Source organism: Aristolochia californica, unplaced genomic scaffold (assembly GCF_029961685.1).
Source record: "Aristolochia californica isolate CCGP_79_NKW_82.1479 unplaced genomic scaffold, dmAriCali1.0.hap1 SCAF_11, whole genome shotgun sequence".
Taxonomy (NCBI): Eukaryota; Viridiplantae; Streptophyta; class Magnoliopsida; order Piperales; family Aristolochiaceae; genus Aristolochia; species Aristolochia californica.
The window spans coordinates 28,319,228-28,341,331 of NW_027181782.1; the positions used below are offsets into that span (position 1 = coordinate 28,319,228).

The 22,104-nt window shown below is 40.0% G+C and overlaps 1 protein-coding gene and 1 non-coding gene across 2 annotated transcripts; both read right to left on the minus strand.

The window, feature by feature from the left end:
- Positions 1 to 285: 285 nt before the first annotated feature.
- On the minus strand, positions 286 to 687 carry LOC137943721 (auxin-responsive protein SAUR36-like). Its single transcript, XM_068789158.1, has one exon. The coding sequence runs from the start codon at positions 685 to 687 to the stop codon at positions 286 to 288; it is 402 nt and encodes a 133-aa protein (XP_068645259.1).
- Positions 688 to 13,796: 13,109 nt separating this feature from the next.
- On the minus strand, positions 13,797 to 13,903 carry LOC137945090 (small nucleolar RNA R71). The gene has a single exon (XR_011110908.1). It is a non-coding gene; the product is annotated as a small nucleolar RNA R71 (small nucleolar RNA).
- Positions 13,904 to 22,104: the final 8,201 nt, after the last annotated feature.

Genomic DNA, 22,104 nt, shown 5'->3' on the forward strand with positions numbered 1-22,104 from the left:
CATGTGGCATTAATGTAAATGTGAGTGAAAGAAGCCAAATGTGGCTCATCTTTCAGGTCTTCAGTTGTTACCATGGCCGGGCAATATCACGTTGTTCAAATTTCCTTAAGAAATTATAACAAAACAAAATCAAACTGTCGTTATTCAACACAGAATTGGAAAGAATGAAGAAATCTTCTGTACCCTATCATAATTGTAGTATTTACAGTTGTCAAAGAAGAGAGAGTACAGTGGAGGGTATAAATTAGTTCAACAACTGTATACAGGTTCTTTATGGAGCAACCCCTAATGGATGACTGAAGGTGTGGAGGAGCGAGCAGTAGTGATGGAAGTGGGCACCGCCTTTTCCACATCTCTGTTTGGACGCCTCTGCATCAACAAAAGCACGTATTCCATGAAATCTACAGTACATGGGAGCGTGATTGGCCCATCTCCTGGCAATCCGAATTCGTCTTCTGAGACTTCCAACAATGCATTCAAAAGAGTATTGCTGAGGTATGCCAATGGAACCATGAACCGTTCTCCATCGGTAGTGTAGGCAACAAACTGACCCTTGTCGGCTATTGGCATGAAAGACGCCTCTTGCCTATTTCTGGCCAAATGAATGATCTTCTTTGGGCTCAACATACTGAATAGCTGCTTGAGGAAGGAGAAAGCAAGATGAACTTCAGAGTATGGTGTGGCCATGACTTGAAAGCTGTTGAGGCAATGTACATATATAGTCCCTAAGAGACACAAAATTCATTCAGCTGTAGCTTTCCTCATGTTGACTCATTTAGGAGACACATCCATGTGCTGGTAAGTCCCTTAGTGGATTGATGACAGTTGAGAGCGCTGAAAACACAGGTAGCAGGCTCTCATGCTTCTGTCCCCTTAGATTTTAGAGTGTCTAGTGAAAGTAATGAAAGAGAAAGCAAGATTTTGACTGGCTAGGGCATGCCATAACAGTGATTGTAAGAATTCCACACGGTAAGTTGGTTCCAGTAAAATGTGGATGTTGTTGGAGCCATGATTGTAGGGCAGCCAACCATGGCAATGATGAAGAGAATACACAACTCACATGATAGATGGGTCCATAACAACAAGATGTATTTGGATGCATATTTTGTATTGGTCGGAACTGATTTAGTGATGTCCATCGATACACTTGTCATGATCCTAAAACATGATATGAACAAGACTTTGAGGTGGACTAACCAAAACTAGAATCCCAAGCCCCCACCTGAATTTTCTTTCAAGGTTGTCGTGCAGAGGGATTGATCACATTGATGGAATGCACTAAAAAGTAAGGAATATATAATATAGATCATACTATATGCTATTCTTGTAACTTCTCAAACAAATGGGGACAAAGCTTTGATTGGGAATTAAACTTGATCACATTAAAATCCGGGTTCAATCACTAGAATAAAGATGGCCATTCAAGATGCATACCCTTGGAATTGGTAAATTAACAAAACGCTGAAGTGATTGGTTTGGTAGTAGTTCTTGGAAGATTGCATTATTTACAAAAGTCAATGGAACCATAAAGCACTTTTTGTCAGGGGTATAGACCTCAAAATGACTATTATCACCTTTTGATCTTTTAGCTGCACTTGATCTTGTATCTTGAACACTTGTATGTTACTTGATTTTGCTTTGCCCCAAAAAATTGACTCTTTTGCCCATTCCTAGTCTTTTGAAACTAACCATATGGGACTCAACATCACTAACACTGGGTAATTTGCAAGTTGCTTTGAAATGAATGGACAACGCTTAATCACTCCATGATGTGTTCATTAAAGGTATGCAATAGCTTGCTTCAGTTTTGCTTTCAAGTTTTGTGTTTTTGTTACTAGGTCGTGTATCTTCCACTTAGTTAACTTCGAAAAAATTGTGGTCTCCCAATCAAAGTTATACTTGGTCAAATTTATTAAATTCTATGTTTATACTCTCCCCTGGTATTTTTTTTTTGAATAAGGTCACTTTGGATGTATGAGCATTGCATACTCACCAACTTCTGCTTAAAGTTGTTTTCCTCCGGTATTTCCTCAATTTATGATGTTGTGTTTTCATCACTTCAAAGCAATGCCTAGACCCGCTACCTAAAAAGTATAGGAGTGTGTCCAGCAACCATCTCGAGTCAAGTCTTTTATTCTTTATCGAAGAGGCTACCCTAAAAAAGTGAGTAGTCTCTTTGTTGTGACCTAAAGTTGGGCCATTTTTTCGCCTTAAAATTTGAGTGGAGTGTGTTAAAACTACGACCGTTTTAGCTGGTATTTGAAGCTCCAACGTGTGGGTAGAGTTTTTTTCTTCTTCCATATTATGTTTTTACCTTGCAGAGTGTCTATGTCTTTTTTATCCCTAGCTTGAAGGGGAGAAGAAGAAAAACAAACACAAGAAAGAGGTACTTTATTCCACATGTTGTGGTAATTTTTAAGTGACCAAAATATTCATGAAAAAGAATAAAAGAGGAAGAATTTTGCATCAATGAAAACTATTTTCAGCAAAAGAAGATTGAAGACCAAAAATCTATTTTCTTGCAAGCTGAAGTTATGAATTGTAGATCGAGGGGGAGTGTCAAAGAGTAGGTAAGAACGAGTCTCACATGACTCACACAACAAGAAGTCTCATAGATCTAGAATTATTATGATAGAGTCTTAAAAGAGTCTCATATAAGAGTTTCAGTTAAAAGTGTTTAGTTAAGTTAATCTTTTATTTATATTTATTTGTTCAACTGTTCTAGCCCTTATCTTTTAGTGTTTATTATTGGGTATAAGAGGGACAAGGGTAGTTTAAATGTAATTGGGTTCTACTTATTTCGTCTATTATAAATAGCGGCAAGTTGTACTCAAATTACAAAAAATTAATGAAGTATTTCTTTTTTTCTAGAAAGTCAACAACTCCATATACCAATAAAAATGGCCATACTCTAAAACGCGTTCTGCTCAATTTTAAAGGTGGAAAAATGGCCCATATTAGGGCACAACAAAGAGACTGTTAAGTTTGTATGGGTAGGTCAAACACAAATCACTTCTTGGGTGAACAATTAAAAGACTTAACCAGTGCTGGATATTAGGCACACTCTTATATTTTTTATGCAGTAGGGGTAGGTATTCCTCTAAAGTTATAAAAACACAAGATAAAAAACTGAAGAAATACAGGTGCAAAACAAATTTAGACAAAAGGAAGCTTCTATGCAACCCTCATACTTCCAAACAGAAATAGAATCTGAACTTTAAAAAATACTTGGGGAGACTATAATGGTAGAAATAAAACAACTTAAAAGTTTCTACACAGTATGACTTTTTTTGGGTGACCACAATTTTTTGAACATGAAAATCAGAAAGAAACATAATCTAGAAACCAAAATAAACAAAAAAAAATCATTATAGGATTTTGATACTTTGATCGAGCACATCATGGAATGATTAAGATTGACCAAAAATATTTTATTAAAAGAAATGTTTTTCTAAAAAACTAAGAGACTAGGAGAAAAGGAAACTTAATTTGTGTTAATACGTGGAGGGTCAAAAGAAGAGAAAATAGGAAAAAGATTGATTTTCGGTAGAACTGACCTATAATACTAATGATAGTGCTATCTCAAGTAAGATAGCGCATAATTAGAAATAATTTGTTACTGAAGAAACTAGACTCAAAGATCTTTAGTTTGATACCTAAATTGACGTCGAATTCTTCAATCTTGATTTATTATGACCATTCGATTTTCTTCATTATGCCGCATGACCCTTACTGACTCCAATGAGCATATCACTTTACATATAGATCTGACTGAAATCAAAGTTACTCCTTCGTTAACAAGACTTTAGTATCTTTCATTCAAGTATAATATTCCTTCAATGAAATATTCTTCTTTTGAATGAAAGAATCTGATAGATTTAAAACTCGGAAATTTTATCAAACTGTGTTCTCCTTTGGCGATAATGACCTTTGACTCTTCCAATACTGAAGATACCTCTAGAAAATTCGGATTGAGAATTGGCTTGATAGGTTACAAAATAGACTTAAAAATACTTTTTTGACAGATAACTCTCTATATGAAGTCTAACTCTTGATGGCATAAAACGCCTAAAAAATTGAAGATTTTTTACTACCACATGTATCTCTCTCGATATCTAATCTTTGTTGTTTCAAATGTCGATTCACTTTGTCAAAAAATATGATTGTCAAAATTAGATTTGATTTGGAAAGTAGACTAACAAATATTTCCATCAATATATAATTTGATATTAGTAAAATTCATTATGGAAGAGAAGACTCCAAACAAACAACTTGTACTTGAATCTGAAGAAAGAAAAAGCTAGAATATGAATCTAAACTACAAGAGACAAAAAACAGGAAAAGGATTACGTTATCTCTTGGGTAGATCGAGTCAACTCACAGAACCTTCTCTGATGCCTTTTCGATTTTTTTGGAAAGAGATATACTTCACTAACTTGATTTTAAATTGAGTACAATGAGCTTCTATTTATAATAGAGAAAATAAGTAGAATCTGAATACAGTTAAACTATCCATGTCCCAGTTACACCCAAAGTCAAACACAAAAAGAAGAGTCATAGAATAACTTAGCAACTAAACATACATAAAATACTATCATAACTAAAACACCTTTAATTGAGATTATTCTATGAGATATCTTTCCATGAGAGTCATATTAGTCTTCGCGATATTAATTTTGGCTCAGTGAGACATTGTCATGAGAGTCATGGAAGACTCTTCTATACTGGCTCTTCTACATGCATCGTGTAATACTTCTACAACTCCAACGTGCTTCAAATATAATTTAAAGTGATTCTCCAGAGAGCACTGGTTCCGGATGAAAATCCAGAAGATGAGCACGATCCTATCATCTTCTTCTCGTTGATATTTTCTCAACATGTTTTTGGATTTGTTTTTCGAGATTCAGGTTTAAGCACTGAAACATATGAGGCTAGTAACATTGGGATCATACTTGCTCAAAGTTCTCTTCTATGGCTGCCATCTTGTACCACCACCCATTAATCTAAAAATTGATTGGATGACAAGGATAAAGTGACTCGGGAGACTAAAATTTCAATGAGACTATGTGGGATGAAACAAATAAATAAATGCTAAGAGAAACATAAGTAAGATAAAACAGAAGTTAGAATAACTAAACATTTTAGGGAAATGGAAAAAGGAAAGAGAAATATAGGAGTAAAGAATGGTGGAAGGCATTGTCTCTGTGGGTAGACCACGTCAACTCACAAAACATGCTCTGATGCCATATTGAATATTTGGAAAGAGAAATAATTTTTTGACTTGATTATTTCAAAATAGAATGATCCTTCTTTTATGACTGAAGAAACAAGTAAAATTATATTAGAAACAAACTACCCATGTCCCACTTATAAGAAAAGTCAAACATGAGAAAAAAAATGCTAAAAAGAATTAAACAACAGAACATCAGTAGGATATTAATATAACTTAAAAACCTTTCAATAAAACTCATTTGTGCGACCTCCAATTTTGAGACTCTTGTAAGACTCCACCATATTAATTTAGGCTCTATGAGACTTCTTGCTATGAGAGTCATGTAAGATTCTCTCATACAACTTCTTCAAAACATAATATTGAAACAAGAGTACGTCACCAAGCTCAACATGAAGGCTCCATTTACATGGATGGGATGGAAATCATATTTAATTATCCCGATCAAAATTATGACAGGTATCCTAAGTGTGTGAGGATAAAATGTCAGTTTTCTGACATATAGAGTGGGAGTTTAGTGGCATTAGAGAATTGAAGATGGAATAACCCAAATACAAGAGATTATTTGGGTTGTATTGTCTAATTGTGAAAAGATAAAAAAAAAAATCTATTGTAAGCAATTTACCTCAATCCATGAACTTATACATATGTCGAGGGTTTAATACATAATGCGTATTTATCGTTACAACACATATGATGACTAATGAACATAGAGAGTTTTCTTCTCACGAGGGAGTGACAGACGTGGATAGACAAGACAAGGCGCTATTTCTCGAATGGTTGAAAAAGTAGGCTAGTTATATTCTAATCCTAATGTATTAAAAATAAATGATACCTTTCTTGTCTATGATCGTTGTGATTGTAGTTGATTATATTTGTTTTTCCAATGAAGCTCAAGACATTAGTATAGAAATGATGGCTTGATAGACATTGGTTTTGGTCCCATCAAGCATCATAGTTACTCAAGTTGCATAATAAATGAAATGTGAATCAATACTATGCAGCTAGAAGCATGCCGAAGAACTCTTAAAAGCAATGTTGTAGTCAAGAGTACTATGAAGAAAATGATCTTGACTATGATGGGATGATGACTAAAATAATAGAGTTGTGGTATTTGCTCAAAAATCTTGTGTATGTGGTAAAATGTAAATGGTTTGATGTACATGTAACTGATGACATGACTCCAAGATGGATGAGTGGTTCACTAGCATCAACATGTCTCCCACGTGGTGCAACGATGACCCTTTAGCATTGGTGTGGTAGTCACATTAGTAGTTGTACCCCATGGTACTTACTTGGTAATGGCATCAACGTGTCTCCCACGTGATTTACCAGATCCAATTTGGGTTTTACGTTGTAGTTTTTCTCTTTTGAGAAAAAAAAGGTGTGTGTCCAAGTTAAGTTGTAGCCATAATCTACAATGGTGGGGTAGAAATGGTAAATCATACGCGGTGTGCTTAATGTTCTCCGATGACAATAATTTTGCTTGAGTACGTATATAAACTCACTGCATCTATGTTTGTCATGCGCTAGCTTATTCTCTATAAGTATTAATCCTAGAACTAATTTGCTTAGCTGACATCTCCTGTGAGAAAGTACCTAGACTAATTAGGGTTATCGGAGTACGACATCCATGTGCCATTAATATAAATGTTAGTGAAAGAAGCCAGACGTGGCTCATCTTTCGGGTCTTCTATTGTTACCATGGTCGGACAATATCGCGTTGTTCAAATTTCCTTAAGAAATTATAACAAAACAAAATCTAATTATCGTTATTCAACATAGAATTGGAAAGAATGAAGAAATCTTCTGTAACCTGTCAATATTGTAGTATTTACAGTTGTCAAAGAAGAGAGTGCACATTGGAGGGTATAAATCAGTTCAACAACCGTATACAAGTTCTTTATGGAGCAACCCCCAATGGATGACTGAAGGTGTGGAGGAGCAAGCAGCAGTGATGGAAGTGAGGACCGCCTTTTCCACATCTCTGTTTGGACGCCTCTGCATCAACAAAAGCACGTATTCCATGAAATCTGCAGTACATGGGAGCGTGATTGGCCCATCTCCTGGCAATCCGAATTCGTCTTCTGAGACTTCCAGCAATGCATTCAAAAGAGTATTCCTGAGAGCTGGTGTTGAGGGGGAGTATTGAAGATCAACCCCAGCCTATTACAAAGCCCAACCTATTTGAGCCCAAGTTAAATAAAAGTCTTGTCTAAACCCAAGTCGATGGAAGCTTCTCAACAAATGTGGAAGGAAGATTGTTTTTGAAAGTCATAGAAGAGTGTAGAAACAAGTGGTGGAGAATGGGCGAGTCTTTCAGATTTCTAGAGAAAGGAGAAAAGAAGTAGGGCACAGTGTGGAGAAGAACGTTAAGGGGCATCGGCCATAGGAGGGTCCTGGTTGAGCGGTAGGCAGTCTTCCGGTGAATCAACGAAGACACCAGGTGGCTAACCGGAGTGGAAAGTTGTGCAGTGGAAAGTTGTTATGGACTCCATAGCATCAAGAGTGGCTAACCGGAGAAGAGAAGAGATGGAGTAAACTTGTATTTCAGTACCTTAGGGGTTTAATTGTAATTATAGAACCTTTGATGTTTTCCCTGATCTATTTAGGATGTCAAGTGATTGAATGGAAGCAAGCATTAATCAATTAGTCTAAATGAGATCAGGTACTCTCTCAAAAGAGGCCTACGGTTGGAGCTCCTTCAAAGGCTCACGTCCCTTCATCATTGGGCGTTCCAAGAACCCCAAATCCTTCCCTTCTTCGTCATTCAATCTGGAAGCTGGAGGAGATCACCAGGTGACTCGATCCTTGGCTAGAGAGCCTAACATCGTGGTATCAGACAGGACCACCCTTGGTGATTCCTCTTCGCCTGCAGAAATTCGAAATTTTGTGGAAGAGAACCATGCTGATCTACAATCTCAAATCAATGGCCTAGAGGGCAAATTCCAGATGTTGTTGTCCCGCATGGAGGAGGGCTTTACCCAACTTTCCGTCCAAATGGCATCCTCCTCACGCCCAGCAGATCATCTCAACCCTCATCCAATGCCTCCACCTCCTCCCCTACGCCAAACACCTCCACCTCGTGGAGGCCTCAATCCAGCACCCCCTACTGTGCCAAGGTACACAAAGCTTGATTTTCCATCGTATGATGGGTCCTCCGACCCTTTAATGTGGTTACACAGGTGTGATCATTTCTTTTCCAATCAAGGAACTCTGCCCGAAGGCAAGCATTAGCTGTCTTCCACATGCTCGATGAAGCACTTATGTGGTTTCATCAATTCAAAAACGAGTTTGTGGTATATGATTGGGATTTTTTCAAAGAAAATTGCATGCTACGATTTGGTCCTCCGCTTCGCAGCAACCCAGTTGGGGATTTGGTCAATCTAAAATAGCTTGGAACTATAGAACAATATCAGAAATTGTTCCAAGAAAAAACTTGCTCGTGCAAGTCATTTGGTGCAGCCTAAACTTTATGTCAATTTGTTCACGGCTGGCCTGGTAGAACGCCTTCGCCTAGAAGTGGAATTGGAAGCCGCCACCTCCCTAGCCCACGCCATGAATTTGGCAAGAGCATTGGACACCAAACAGCGCCTCTTCGGAGAGTCATTAACCAAACGTCCCCCTTGGCCACCTCGCCCACAGCCCCATGGTCCTTATTCCACTAACCCAAGGCCTCAACCCAACAACCCCTCTCCACCACCACCACCACCGGGATTTATCAAACGTCTCACAAAAGCAGAAATTGATCAGAGAAGGGCTCAGGGCCTATGTTTCAATTGTGATGAAAAATTCGTCATGGGCCATCAATGCAAAAAACTCTTTTGGGTAGAAATAGAAGACCCCTCAGAGGATGACTTTCAGGAGGATATGGACCAAACCGAGGAGGAAACACCAGAAATCTCCCTCCTTGCCATGACAGGCCTGCATAGCACAAATACCATGCAGGTCCATGCCACCATGAACCATCATATTCTGCGAGCACTCGTGGACTCAGGCAGTACACATAAATTTATAAGCAGCCAGGCAGCACAACAGTTGGGGTTATCACTACAGCAGAAATCAAGAATATCAGTCTCAGTGGCTAATGGTGACAAGGTCACCACTGTGGGTTTCGGTTCAGCAGTGCCCTTTACTATTGAGGGTCACTCCTTTGTAGCAGATTTTTTGGTCATACCGCTGGCTGGGTTTGACCTCGTATTGGGCATTAAATGGCTACAGCGATTGGGTCCGATCTTATGGGATTTCCAATCCCATACCATGAGTTTTAAACAGGACACCCATCCGATCACCCTCTAGGGCAATAGCGCCTAGCGGCCATGCAGCCTCCAAACACTTTTTGTGGATCCTTCAAAAGGGGATAACTTAGCTTCATTGTTGGCAGAATATGCTGATTTATTTCAGGAAACTACCGACCTTCCGCCTATACGAGCTTGTGATCATAGAATTCGTTTGAAGATGGGCATCGAACTAGTGGTAGTGCGTCCCTACCGCTATCCCCATGTGCAAAAAGATGAGATAGAAAGGCAATGTCAACAAATGCTCCAACAAGGTATTATTCAGCCTAGTCATTCTCCTTTTTCATCCCCGGTATTGCTGGTAAAAAAATTAGATAAATCTTGGCACTTTTGTGTGGATTACCGTGAACTCAATGCCCACACCATCAAAGATAAATTTCCAATTCCGGTGGTCGATGAATTATTGGATGAGCTACACGGCTCTCAATTATTTATAAAGTTGGACTTGAAATCTGGCTACCATCAGATTCGGGTTTATTCGGAGAATGTCGAAAAAACTGCCTTCCGCACCCACCATGGTCACTACGAGTTCTTGGTGATGCCATTTGGGCTATCCAATGCCGCGTCCACCTTTCAAGCGCTTATGAACCAAGTATTTTGCCCTTTCTTAAGGAAGCATGTCTTAGTTTTTTTGGACGATATACTGGTCTATAGCAAAACTTGGGAAGCACATTTGCACCAATTGAGACAGGTTTTCACCATCCTCCGAGCAAACCATTTATTTCTCAATCGTGCCAAATGTGACTTTGCCACTTCCGAAGTAGCTTATTTGGGGCATGTGATCTCTGCCTCTGGGGTTAAACCAGACTTCAGCAAGATACAATCGGTTATGGATTGGCCCACACCTCACTCCGTTACAGCTTTGAATGGGTTCCTTGGTCTCGTAGGGTATTATAGAAAATTTATCAAAGAATATGGTCACTTGGCAGCACCATTGCACAATTTACTGAAGAAGCATGCCTTTCAGTGGTCTCATTTGGCAGACTCCTCGTTTAACAACTTAAAACAGGCATTAGCGTCAGCACTAGTTCTTCAATTGCCAAACTTTGCCAAAAATTTCATCATAGAATGCGATGCATCCGGGGGAGGGATAGGTGCCGTCTTGCAGCAACATGGACACCCCATTGCCTATTTCAGCCGCCATCTCACTCCTCACCATCACAAGTTAGCCACTTACGAACGGGAACTCATTGGTTTGGCCAAAGCCGTGCAGCATTGGAGGCCGTATCTGTGGGGCCGGCCTTTTGTGATCCGGACAGACCACTGTAGCCTCAAATACTTATTGAAGCAATGCCTTACTACATCCCCACAACAACATTGGCTCAACAAATTAATGGGATTCAATTTTCAGGTGGAATACAAACCGGGTTATCTCAACCGGGCAGCAGACGCTTTGTCCCACAGAGAACTAGGGGATTCACACTTGCACGCACTGAGCCACCCCAGGTCCCCTTTGTTGGACACAATCTGTCGGGATACTAGCCATCATCCAAGGACAAATAACTGGACATTACAGGACGGTCTCATTCTGTATAAAGGACGCATATATCTTCATCCTTCGTCGGTACTCCTTCCTGCCATTATTGCCTCCTTTCATTATAGTACACATGAGGGCCAGTAGAAGACATACTTCTGCCTCAGTCGGGAGTTTTATTGGAGAGGTATGAAGCGGGTCATTGTGGAGTATGTTGCAGTTTTCCAGGTCTGTCAGAGGAACAAGTCTGAATCCTTACAACCCGCCGGCTTGCTCCAACCACTTCAACTTCCTTCATAGGTACGGGCAGATCTCTCAATGGATTTTATCGATGGTCTTCCTCCTTCTGCAGGGAAATCTATTATTCTTGTTGTGGTAGACCGGTTCTCGAAATATGCCCACTTTATGGCCCTCAGCCATCCGTATACAGCAACACAAGTCGCTCAGCTCTACATGGATAATATTGTCCGCCTCCATGGACTTCTGGAGACCATCACCAGCGACCGTGATGCTATCTTCACCAGTGAACTATTTTAAGCTCCCTGGCTCCAAGTTAGTTTTTTCTTCAGCATACCACCCTCAAATAGACGCCAGACAGAGGTGGTTAACTGCACATTGGTGATGTATTTGCAGTGCTTTGCGGGGGACACACCCCGACAGTGGGTTCGTTGGTTAGCATGGTGATAGATGCCATATTCTGACATGAGAACTAGGTTAATTATAATAGAATAACCTTTATAATTGTGTTATAGGTGGTTATTTATCGATTTTCAAATGAAACGTGCACTTATTGAATTTGGCATTAATCACTATCTATATTGCATATTTTTCTCTCCTGAATTATATTTCATTGTTTTTAAGGTTTATTTCTTCCTGAAATACTTTTTATGGATTCAATTATGGAATTTCAGGAGAATTTTGGTGGAGAAGGAGATATTTACCAAAATGCCCTTAGTGAAATGGAGGTATTTTTTAGGGCAAATGGTATTAAAAGAAGGGAAAAATTGTATTAAAGGGAGAGAGCGTCGAGAGAAGGGGGGCATCGACCAAAAAAAAGCACCGTCGACCGAAACAGGGGAAGACCCGAGGGGAGTTTGTCACCGTCGTTCGCCGCGCCACCGTCATCCACCGCCGTCCACCGCCGTCTAGCAACCGAGAACAGACCCGAGGAGAGCTTGAGAGAGTCTCCATCGCGGTGAGTTCGACAATGCCAGTTTCTACTTGCTAGGCCGAGAGGTGATCCGAGATGGCTTCTCCGGTGCCAATTCTGCATTCCGACCATCCTCCGACGTTGATTACGTATTTTCGACCATTCCCGGAGCTATTCCGACTCCGACCAAGACTCGAGAGAGCCGATTAGAGGACTTCAGCTCTATTTCGTTCTTCACCGGACGTCACCTCCGTCCGTCGGCTTCTATCCTTCGTCGCCGGCATCGTCTCTACCTCCGGCCACTCACTCTTGCTACCCGAAGCCATCACTTTTGGGAAATTGCAGCACCCGTGAGAACGAGTTGCTGCCCGAGCAAGAGGAAGGAGAAGGGGAGTAATTCGTCATTTTGGAATTTAAATTTTTCTATAGTTTATACTTAGGTTTTGAATGTTTATTAAATGTGATTTGATAATTAATGTTTATTGAATATTTGTTTTCCGAATATTTGATTAAATTAGCTAGTTAGGGTAGGATTATAATTTAGGTTGGATTTTGGTATTTTAATCTGATTTTTGTCTTTCACTCTATGCGCCCAAGAGGGTCTAGACGCAAGGATTGAGAAATCGGATCCGTGGTTATGTGGCGCTCGAGAGAGGCATGAATCATCGTAAAATCCAGAGTTGACGTTTCCTGTTGTGCAAGTAGTTAACCAGATGATTGCTTGATAATTTAGGATATAATTAGTGTTTAGTTCAGATTAATTCATCATATTTGGTTAGATTAGTTGACTAAAGAATACACAAAATTCAATCGTCCCTGTGGATATGACCCTCGCTTCCCACTAAATTACATGAACTAATTTTTGTAACTAAATTTTGCAAGGTATAAAAGCCGATGTAACTAAATTTTACATCAAATTTTTGGCACCGTTGCCGGGGAGGCACGTATTAAGTGTATTTCTTTGTTCTCCATGGTCTTAGGTTAGATTTATTTTTATTTTATTTTATTTTTTTTTGCTTTCATAATTTTAGCTTGGTGATTTTGTATGGAATTATTTTTATTTCTTCTAGTTAGTTCGTATTTTTAGTAGTGAGTTTGTTAGCTTAATTTGATAGTTTGTTTTGTTTCTTTTTGTGTTTTTATGCACGGGCGCCGCTCCCTAGGTGGACCATTAGCTCCCTTTGTTGAAGAAGTAGAACATATTTGTAGGAAAAGACCCGAAGTCAAGTTAGGAGCTACCATGGCCAATCTGGGTAAACCATTACAGTTACCTGCAGCAAGTGACCGTAGAGCCTTGAGGGATTATTCTATCCCATCCCACTTCACATCACCTTCTTGCATTATATTGCCACCCACTACTGCCGCCAAGTATGAGTTGAAACCGGGTGTGATCCAACTCCTCCCTACATTCTATGGGTTGGAGAAGGAGGACCCATATTACCACATCAAGGAATTCTTAGATATTTGTGCAACTTTCAAATTCAAGATTTTCTCAGATGACTCTATCCGGTTAAGACTTTTTCCATTTTCACTTAAGGATAAGGCCAAGTCTTGGCTTAATTCCTTAGAGGTGGGCAGCATTACTTCATGGACACATTAGTCACAAAATGTTTGTCCATGTACTTTCCCATTCAGAGAACTACAACCCTCAAAAGAGAAATCTCCAACTTTATGTAGCAGGAGGGTGAACACTTTTATGAGGCTTGGGAGAAATGGAAGGATTTGATCTGTAGGTGTCCGCATCATGGGTTTGAGAAATGACATTCAGTGCAATACTTTTATCAAGATCTTACACCCCAGGTTAGATCCATGGTAGATGTAACGAGTGGTGGGAGTTTGATGGGTAAGAGTGCTAGTGAGGCGTGGGACTTCTTTGAAACGTTGAGTGATCAATCTCAGCAATGGGGTTCGTCATTTAATGTTGATAGGAGATCCCACGAAGCCAAAAGAGGGGTCTCTACGAGGTTAGTGAAACACCCATGCTCATGGCCAAGATTGAGGGGTTGACTAGAAAAAATGATGCCCTTATGGTGTCCAAGAGTTCACCTGCTCCTAACCCATCTACTGTCTGTGCCATATGCTCTGGTTCATCTCATCCCACACAAATGTGTCCATCTAGTTCATCCTACCCGGAGCTTATTGAGGACTTGAATGCAGTCCAGAATTTTCATAGACCAAACCGGAACGATCCTTTTTCGGAAACATATAATTTGGGTTGGGCTAGGCACCCAAATTTCTCATGGTCCAAGGGCCCACAGGTTGGGGGTCCTCCATGGTTTACTCAACCCCAAGCTCCGCGCTCACACTTTACTCAACAACCATTGATTCCACAAAAACCTTTACTTGAGGATACACTTCAATTATTCATGCAGAATACACAGTCCTCCATTGCTAAACTTGAAATGCAAGTGAGTCAGTTGGCCAGCCACATGAGTGAACAAGCACAAAATAGACTCCTGAGTCAAACGATTCCTAACCCCAAAAGCACACATGAGAGTGGGTTGAGTTCCAAACCCCACTATGAGCAAGCCAAAGCCATAACCACCCTTAGGAGTGGTCATGAGTTGAAGAATGGGGTAGGGACCACTAAGTCTAAGGAGTCAAAGGATGACAATGGAGACACATCATTGAGTGAAGAACCTTCAAGTTCTCCACCAACAGCTAAGCAGATCCCTAACCAAGTCCCACTAGCTCCTTATCCGCAGAGGTTATCGGGCCCACCTAGGAAAGGAGATAGCATGCATGAAACGTTGGAACTATTCAGTAAGGTTCACATTAACATTCCACTTCTTGATGCTATTAGGCAAGTCCTTGCCTATGCCTGATTTTTGAAAGACCTTTGTACACAGAAGAGAAAACAACATGTTAACAAAAAGGTCTTTCTTACTGAGAATGTAAACTCAATTCTGAAGCACAACACTCCTCCTAAAGTTAAAGATCCTGGATGTCCCACAATTTTATGTGTCATTGGTGAACATACCATCCAGAGAGCTCTTCTTGACTTAGGGGCAAGTGTGAATTTGCTTCTTTTCTTTGTGTACCAACAATTAGGTTTGGGGGAATTGAAGCCTACTCCCATCACACTTCAACTAGCTGACCGTTCTGTCAAGATACCACGAGGAATAGTTGAAGATGTTTTGATAAAAGTGGACAAATTTCTGTTCCCGGTTGATTTCATTGTTCTTGATACAGAACCAGTAGTCAATGTGACCAACCAAATTCGTGTCATCCTAGGACGTCCCTTCTTAGCCACATCTAATGCTATCATTCATTGTAAAAGTGGTGAGTTAGAGTTGTCTTTTGGAAAATTTAAGGTCTCATTGAATGTATTTAATGCCGGGCACCACCCACTTGAGTCTGATGATCTTAGTCCTGCATTTAAGATAGAAACTGTTATGCTTGATGACAAATCCACTCTTGAATCTTTTGAGTCTTGCATAACATCTTTAGACATGGACTATTTTGATGAGGAAACATATTTTCGAGAGGTTGATTCTTTACTCAATTTTGTACCTCTGTTGGAGGAAGCTTATGAGGTTATCACAACTGATCATCCACAGGATCTTCCTCTTGACTTGGACAAACCTCTTGAAAATTCCAAGCTAGATCTTAAGCCACTTCCTCCCACGTTGAAGTATGTGTTCTTGGGGCCCATGAACTCATTACCAGTCATTATTTCCTCTGATTTGAGTACTGAGCAGGAGGAACAATTGACTGACGTTTTACAAGAACACAGAGAGGCATTGGGGTGGACTCTTGATGCCTTAAAAGGGATTAGCCCCTCCATATGCATGCATCATATTCATTTGGAGGAGGGGACTAAAGCCTCACGTGAGATGCAACGTAGGTTAAATCCCCATATGCTGGAGGTTGTGAGAGAAGAAGTCATCAGGTTGCTTGTGACAGGAATCATTTACCCTATTTCCGATACCACCTGGGTGAGTCCAATTCAAGTTGTCCCTAAGAAAGGGGGGATAACGATAATGAAAAATGAGAGTGGTGAATTGATTCCCACAAGAACTACCACCAAGTGGCGTGTCTGCATTGACTATAGAAAACTTAATTCCGCCACTAGGAAGGATCACTTCCCACTACCTTTCATTGATCAGGTACTAGAGCAATTGGCCGGTCATAATTTTTATTGCTTCTTAGATGGATACTCTGGCTACAATCAAATTCCCATTGCTCCAGAAGACCAGGAAAAGACCACATTCACGTGTCAGTTTGGCACCTATGCTTACAGACGCATGACTTTTGGTTTATGCAATGCGCCCGCCACTTTCCAACGGTGCATGATGAGTATCTTTTCTGACATGATTGGTGACTTTTTAGAGGTCTTTATGGATGACTTTTCTGTGTTTGGCTCTAGTTTTTATACATGTCTGCACAATCTTTCACTCGTATTGTCCCGTTGCATTGAGTCCAATTTAGTCTTGAATTGGGAGAAATGCCACTTCATGGTAAAAGAAGGAATTATTTTAGGACATGTAGTGTTTGAGCGGACAAAGCCAAGGTTGACCTAATTGCCAATCTGCCACCACCTACTTCTGTGAAGGGGGTGCGTTCTTTCCTTGGCCATGTTGGGTTCTATAGGCGTTTCATTAAGGACTTTAGCAAAATTTCTCGTCCTTTGACGAATTTGCTTGCTCAAGATGTTGCTTTTGCCTTGGATGATGCCTGTATTCATGCTTTTGAGACACTGAAGAAATGTTTGTCCACTGCACCCATTGTCCAACCCCTTACTTGGTCTTTGCCTTTTGAGTTGATGTGTGATGCCTCTGACTATGCATTGGGGGCTGTTTTGGGGCAAAAGACGGATAAAATGCCCTATGTCATTCAATATGCTAGCCACACTCTTCATGATGCTCAATTGAATTACACTACCACTGAGAAGGAGTTGCTAGCTGTTGTGTTTGCCTTGAACAAATTCAGATCATATCTGTTAGGGTCAAAGGTTATAGTGTTCACTGATCATTCTGCTTTGAAGTACTTATTATCCATCAAGGACACTAAACCTCGCTTGATTAGATGGATCTTGCAATTGCAAGAATTTGACCTTGAGATTCGAGATAAGAAGGGTTGTGAGAATGTTGTTGTTGATCATCTATCTAGGATATGTGTAGCACCTCAGGAAGGATTCCTTCCTTTAAATGATTCCTTCCCTGATGAACAACTTCTCCAAGTAACCCAGTTGTCTTGGTTTGCTGACATAGTCAACCATCTTGTAACTCATAATATTCCTGATTATTGGAGTAAACAAGATCAGTTGAAATTCTTTTCCCAAGTCAAACATTTTTTTTGGGATGACCCTTATTTGTTCAAGGTGTGTTCTGACCAAGTCATTCGGCGTTGTGTACATGACCAAGACTTTGCCAACATTCTTGAATTTTGTCATTCCCACGCATGTGGTGGACATTTTGGTGCTAGAAAGACCGTGGCTAAAGTCTTGCAATGTGGTTTCTATTGGCCTTCATTATTTAGAGATGCCCATGAGTTTTGTCGTGTGTGTGATAGATGCCAACGTACTGGTTGTTTATCTAGGAAGAACATGATGCCTCTTAACCCCATTCTTATTGTTGAATTGTTTGATGTGTGGGGTATTGACTTCATGGGTCCTTTTCCTGTCTCGTTCGGCTATCAATACATCCTTGTTGCTGTTGAATATGTATATGTCTCTAAATGGATTGAAGCTATTGCATGTAAAACAAATGATCACAAAGTGGTGGTAAAGTTTTTAAAAGAAAACATCTTTAATCGGTTTGGTACCCCGAGAGCGATCATCAGTGACGGGGAATCTCATTTTTGTAACAGAGCATTTGAGACCTTATTGAAGAAATATTTCATCACTCATCGCGTGTCCACTCCGTACCACCCACAAACTTGTGGTCAAGTGGAAATCTCTAATAGGGAGATCAAAAGGATTTTGGAGAAGTTGGTTCGCTTTGATAGGAACGATTGGTCCACTCGATTAGATAATGCTTTATGGGCCTATCGAACCGCTTATAAGACTCCTATTGGGATGTCTCCATTTTGCCTAGTGTTCGGCAAAGCATGTCATCTACCTGTTGAGCTTGAGCATAGAGCTCATTGGGCCATTAAGGATTTGAATTTTGATTTGACTCAAATGGGTGAGGAGAGAAAATTGCAATTGAATGAGTTGGAGGAGATACGTCATGATGCTTATGAGAATGCCAAACTGTATAAGGAGCGAACAAAGCTTTTACATGATAAATCTATTTTTTGCAAGTCTTTTATTGTTGGCCAGAATGTTTTACTTTATAACTTACGATTGCATTTTTTTCCAGGGAAGCTAAGATCCAGGTGGTCCGGTCCATTTGAAGTTACACAGATGTTTTCTCATGGCGCTATTGAGATCCACAATCACGGAGACGGGTCGGTCTTCAAAGTTAACGGTCAGAGGCTCAAACCGTATCTTGAGAATGTCCCCACACCGGAGGAGGTGATGGTGATTTTCTTGGAGGAACCTGTCATTTCATCTTGAATGCGTCAGAGTCTTGCTTACGACTATAAACTTAGCACATTGTGGGCAATCCCCACGTTTTTATCCCTTTGTACATTACAGTTTTATTTTTGGTTTATTCATTCTTATTTGGGATAACCTTTGGTGTACTCTGGTCTTGATTGATTGGAGGTCCCCCGGCGATGCCGGCCTCATCATGGACTTGGGGTACTCTCTTGCCGGCTGAGAGCATAAATGGTTCCGGTAGTCGATGACCAGACTTTTGGTCCCTAGTTTGAGAGATCTGTACTCAAACAACCATTCTGGGATTGATCAATTCGATCTTGAAGTATTTGTTATGGTCCCTAGCCATGGATCTAGTAACTCGGCAAGTTGAAAATGAATCTAGCACTGTTTGAGGGTTTCTTATCAGGTTTTTGTGAAAAGAACTGTCTTATACTTCTCCTTTCACGTTCTAATTGAAAAGGAGTTTCCTTTTCTCAATTATAGATGCACCAATTCAATCAAGAGACTGTTTTAAGGATCCAATTATGAAACCCCACTTTATTCCTCACGTCAATGAATAGGGTTTCTGAATTCATGCAACTACCAATGCTGAATGTAAAGAGGGCAGTCTCTAGCTCTTCTAAACTCATAAAAGATAGATAAAAATACCTCTTGAACACCTCCTTCAATTCAGCAACTTGAAAATCCCTTTCTTGATGCTAAGGCTCACGCACATACTCCTTCCCTCACTGCTGGTTCGTGGAAGAGATGGATGACTATTGCAGCATGGAAGAGAAGGCTGATTCCTTCTCCTTTTCCTTCCAAGATCTCCTCAAAGACTCCCCAATGGATGCAGCAAACCCCCAAGAGAGTTCACACCAAGAACCCTAGAATAGAGAGTCTAGAAGGAACCTAAATTACCCTAGATTATGCTAATTTCGAACTTGCTTTATTTCTCCATCCTTACCCCTTAAATAGGGTAATTAATATCAACATAGGTTAGGGCTATAAAACCCAATTCTACCCCTACCTTTAAGTCTTATTACAAATCAATAAAATTTGAAATTAAAAGCAACATAAATAATAAAAGTAAAGTAGATGACTCAGTGTTATTGAGTCCATAATAGTATTGAATGAAAACCTTATGGTGAGTAACTTAAGGACTTGTGTTCAGCGCGTGATTCCTACTGTCTTTAGTGGCCAGTCACACGGAGATTTCTTCAAAGTGTGATGTGGGATAGTTGTTTCATCTACGGATGATTACCTACGGGTACGGTTGATACGAGTAAACCTTCTTCAAGGGAGACTATGTATCATTCCTGGGGGTCTTTATTGACTTTTCGGTATTATTGTTGATGACCAAACACATATGGTCCCACCTATGGATTTAGGAGCCCTGAGGGAGCTTAACCCTTACTCTGCTGGAGTATAACTAGCTAAGTTGTTATTCTTTTTGGTAGTCGTTCTGGTGTTTTAACTTTTCCCCATTGAGGACAATGTCAGGTTTAGGTTTGGGGGGGGGGGGAGGGGGGGGGACGACTCTTTTATGTTTTAGCAATAATTTTCTTTTGATTTCTGTTTGTGGTTTTCAAATTACTCCTCTTAGTATGTGGTTAACGTTAGTAGAGTTAAAATAAGTTGCTCAAATATGTTTTAAAATTTTTCGTAAAACTGTGTAGAGTATGCCTATTAGAAATCTGATATCATTTGTTGTGATCCATGAGAATTCAGTGGGATAACTTACTATTGCATTAGACTTGGAACTTAGTTGCAAAAGAGAACATGTAAATCTAGTGTTGATCTATGTTAGTCTGAATAGTCTTGTATGCCTGTTTGAACTCATTCCTTTTTATACCTCAGTGAAATTCCTTGTTGTAATGTATGAATGCAAATGGAAATGCTCTTGCTTGCAAAAGACAGATAACTTCAGAAACAGCCTGGGCAAACCCAAGGACATGCACCGGAATAGTCGATTACTTAAAAATAAGTGCATGTGCAGTGAAGACGAATAAAAAATGGTGGTAATACCAAAAGTATTCAGTGAAACAAAAATTACGCTAGTAATAGAAAAAGTGCGCTGGTAATAGCGTAAAATGGTTTTAAATCTGGAAGCAATGAGTTTCCTTAACTTTGATGATGAATTGTAATTTGAAAGAAGTTGCAGGTCGAGATTGAAATTGGTATATTTCTTTTGTGAGATTGTAAGACAACAGACTTACTCTACTATTTTCTCTTAATTGTGATGTGACCAAGATTTTATTGTTATTTGTTGCCTCTTTGTTCTGTTGAAGTAATTGCTTATGGGTCACATTGGTTCAGGTGGAGTAACAATGAGTGTATTTGGATTGATAATACGCTATATTTTACACAGGTTTTCAAATTGCGCAGGATCTCATATGATTTTCAGATATTTTACGATACTAAGTGTTAGTCATATGCTAATGAGGAGTAAATTTTCTTCAGTTTTCTTATTATATTATTGATTTAGATGAATTTTATGGGTAAATTCCATGCAAACCCTCACGAGACATAATTCGTTCACTACTGCAAAGTAGGGGTTTAACGGCTTGTTGCATGCACTAAATGCAATCGTGCTCCCTATGAAAGTGGCATTTTGTTTTCCTAGGCTTAATTTTGGTTCGATTGTTGTTTTGCTAGGGACTAGCAAAGATTTAGGTTTGGGGGTATGATAGATGCCATATTCTGACATGAGAACTAGGTTAATTATTATAGAATAACCTTTATAATTGTGTTATAGGTGGTTATTTATCGGTTTTCAAATGAAACGTGCACTTATTGAATTTGGTATTAATCACTATCTATATTGCATATTTTTCTCTCCTGAATTATATTTCATTGTTTTTAAGGTTTATTTCTTCCTGAAATGCTTTTTATGGATTCAATTATGGAATTTCAGGAGAATTTTGGTGGAGAAGGAGATATTTACCAAAATGCCCTTAGTGAAATGGAGGTATTTTTTAGGGCAAATGGTATTTAAAGAAGGGAAAAATCGTATTAAAGGGAGACAGTGTCGAGAGAAAGGGGGCATCGACCAAAACAGAGCACCGTCGACCGAAACAGAGGAAGAACCGAGAGGAGTTTGCCACCGTCGTTTGCCGCGCCACCATCGTCCACCGCCATCTAGCAACCGAGAACAGACCCGAGGAGAGCTCGAGAGAGTCTCCGTCGCGGTGAGTTCGACAGTGCCAGTTTCTGCTCGCCAGGCCGAGAGGTGATCCGTGAGGCTTCTCCGGTGCCAATTCCGCATTCCGACCATCCTCCGACGTCGATTATGTATTTTTGACCATTCCTGGAGCTATTCCGACTCTGACTGAGACTCGAGAGAGCCAGTTAGAGGACTTCAACTCTGTTTCGTTCTTTGCCGGACGTCACCTCCGTCCATCGGCTTCTATCCTTCGTCGTCGGCATCGTCTCTACCTCCGGCCACTCACTCTTGCTACTCGAAGCCATCAATTTTCGGGAAAT

Excerpts from the sequence above, each read along its gene's own strand:
- LOC137943721 (XM_068789158.1), bottom strand. The coding sequence starts at position 687 with ATGGCCACACCATACTCTGAAGTTCATCTTGCTTTCTCCTTCCTCAAG.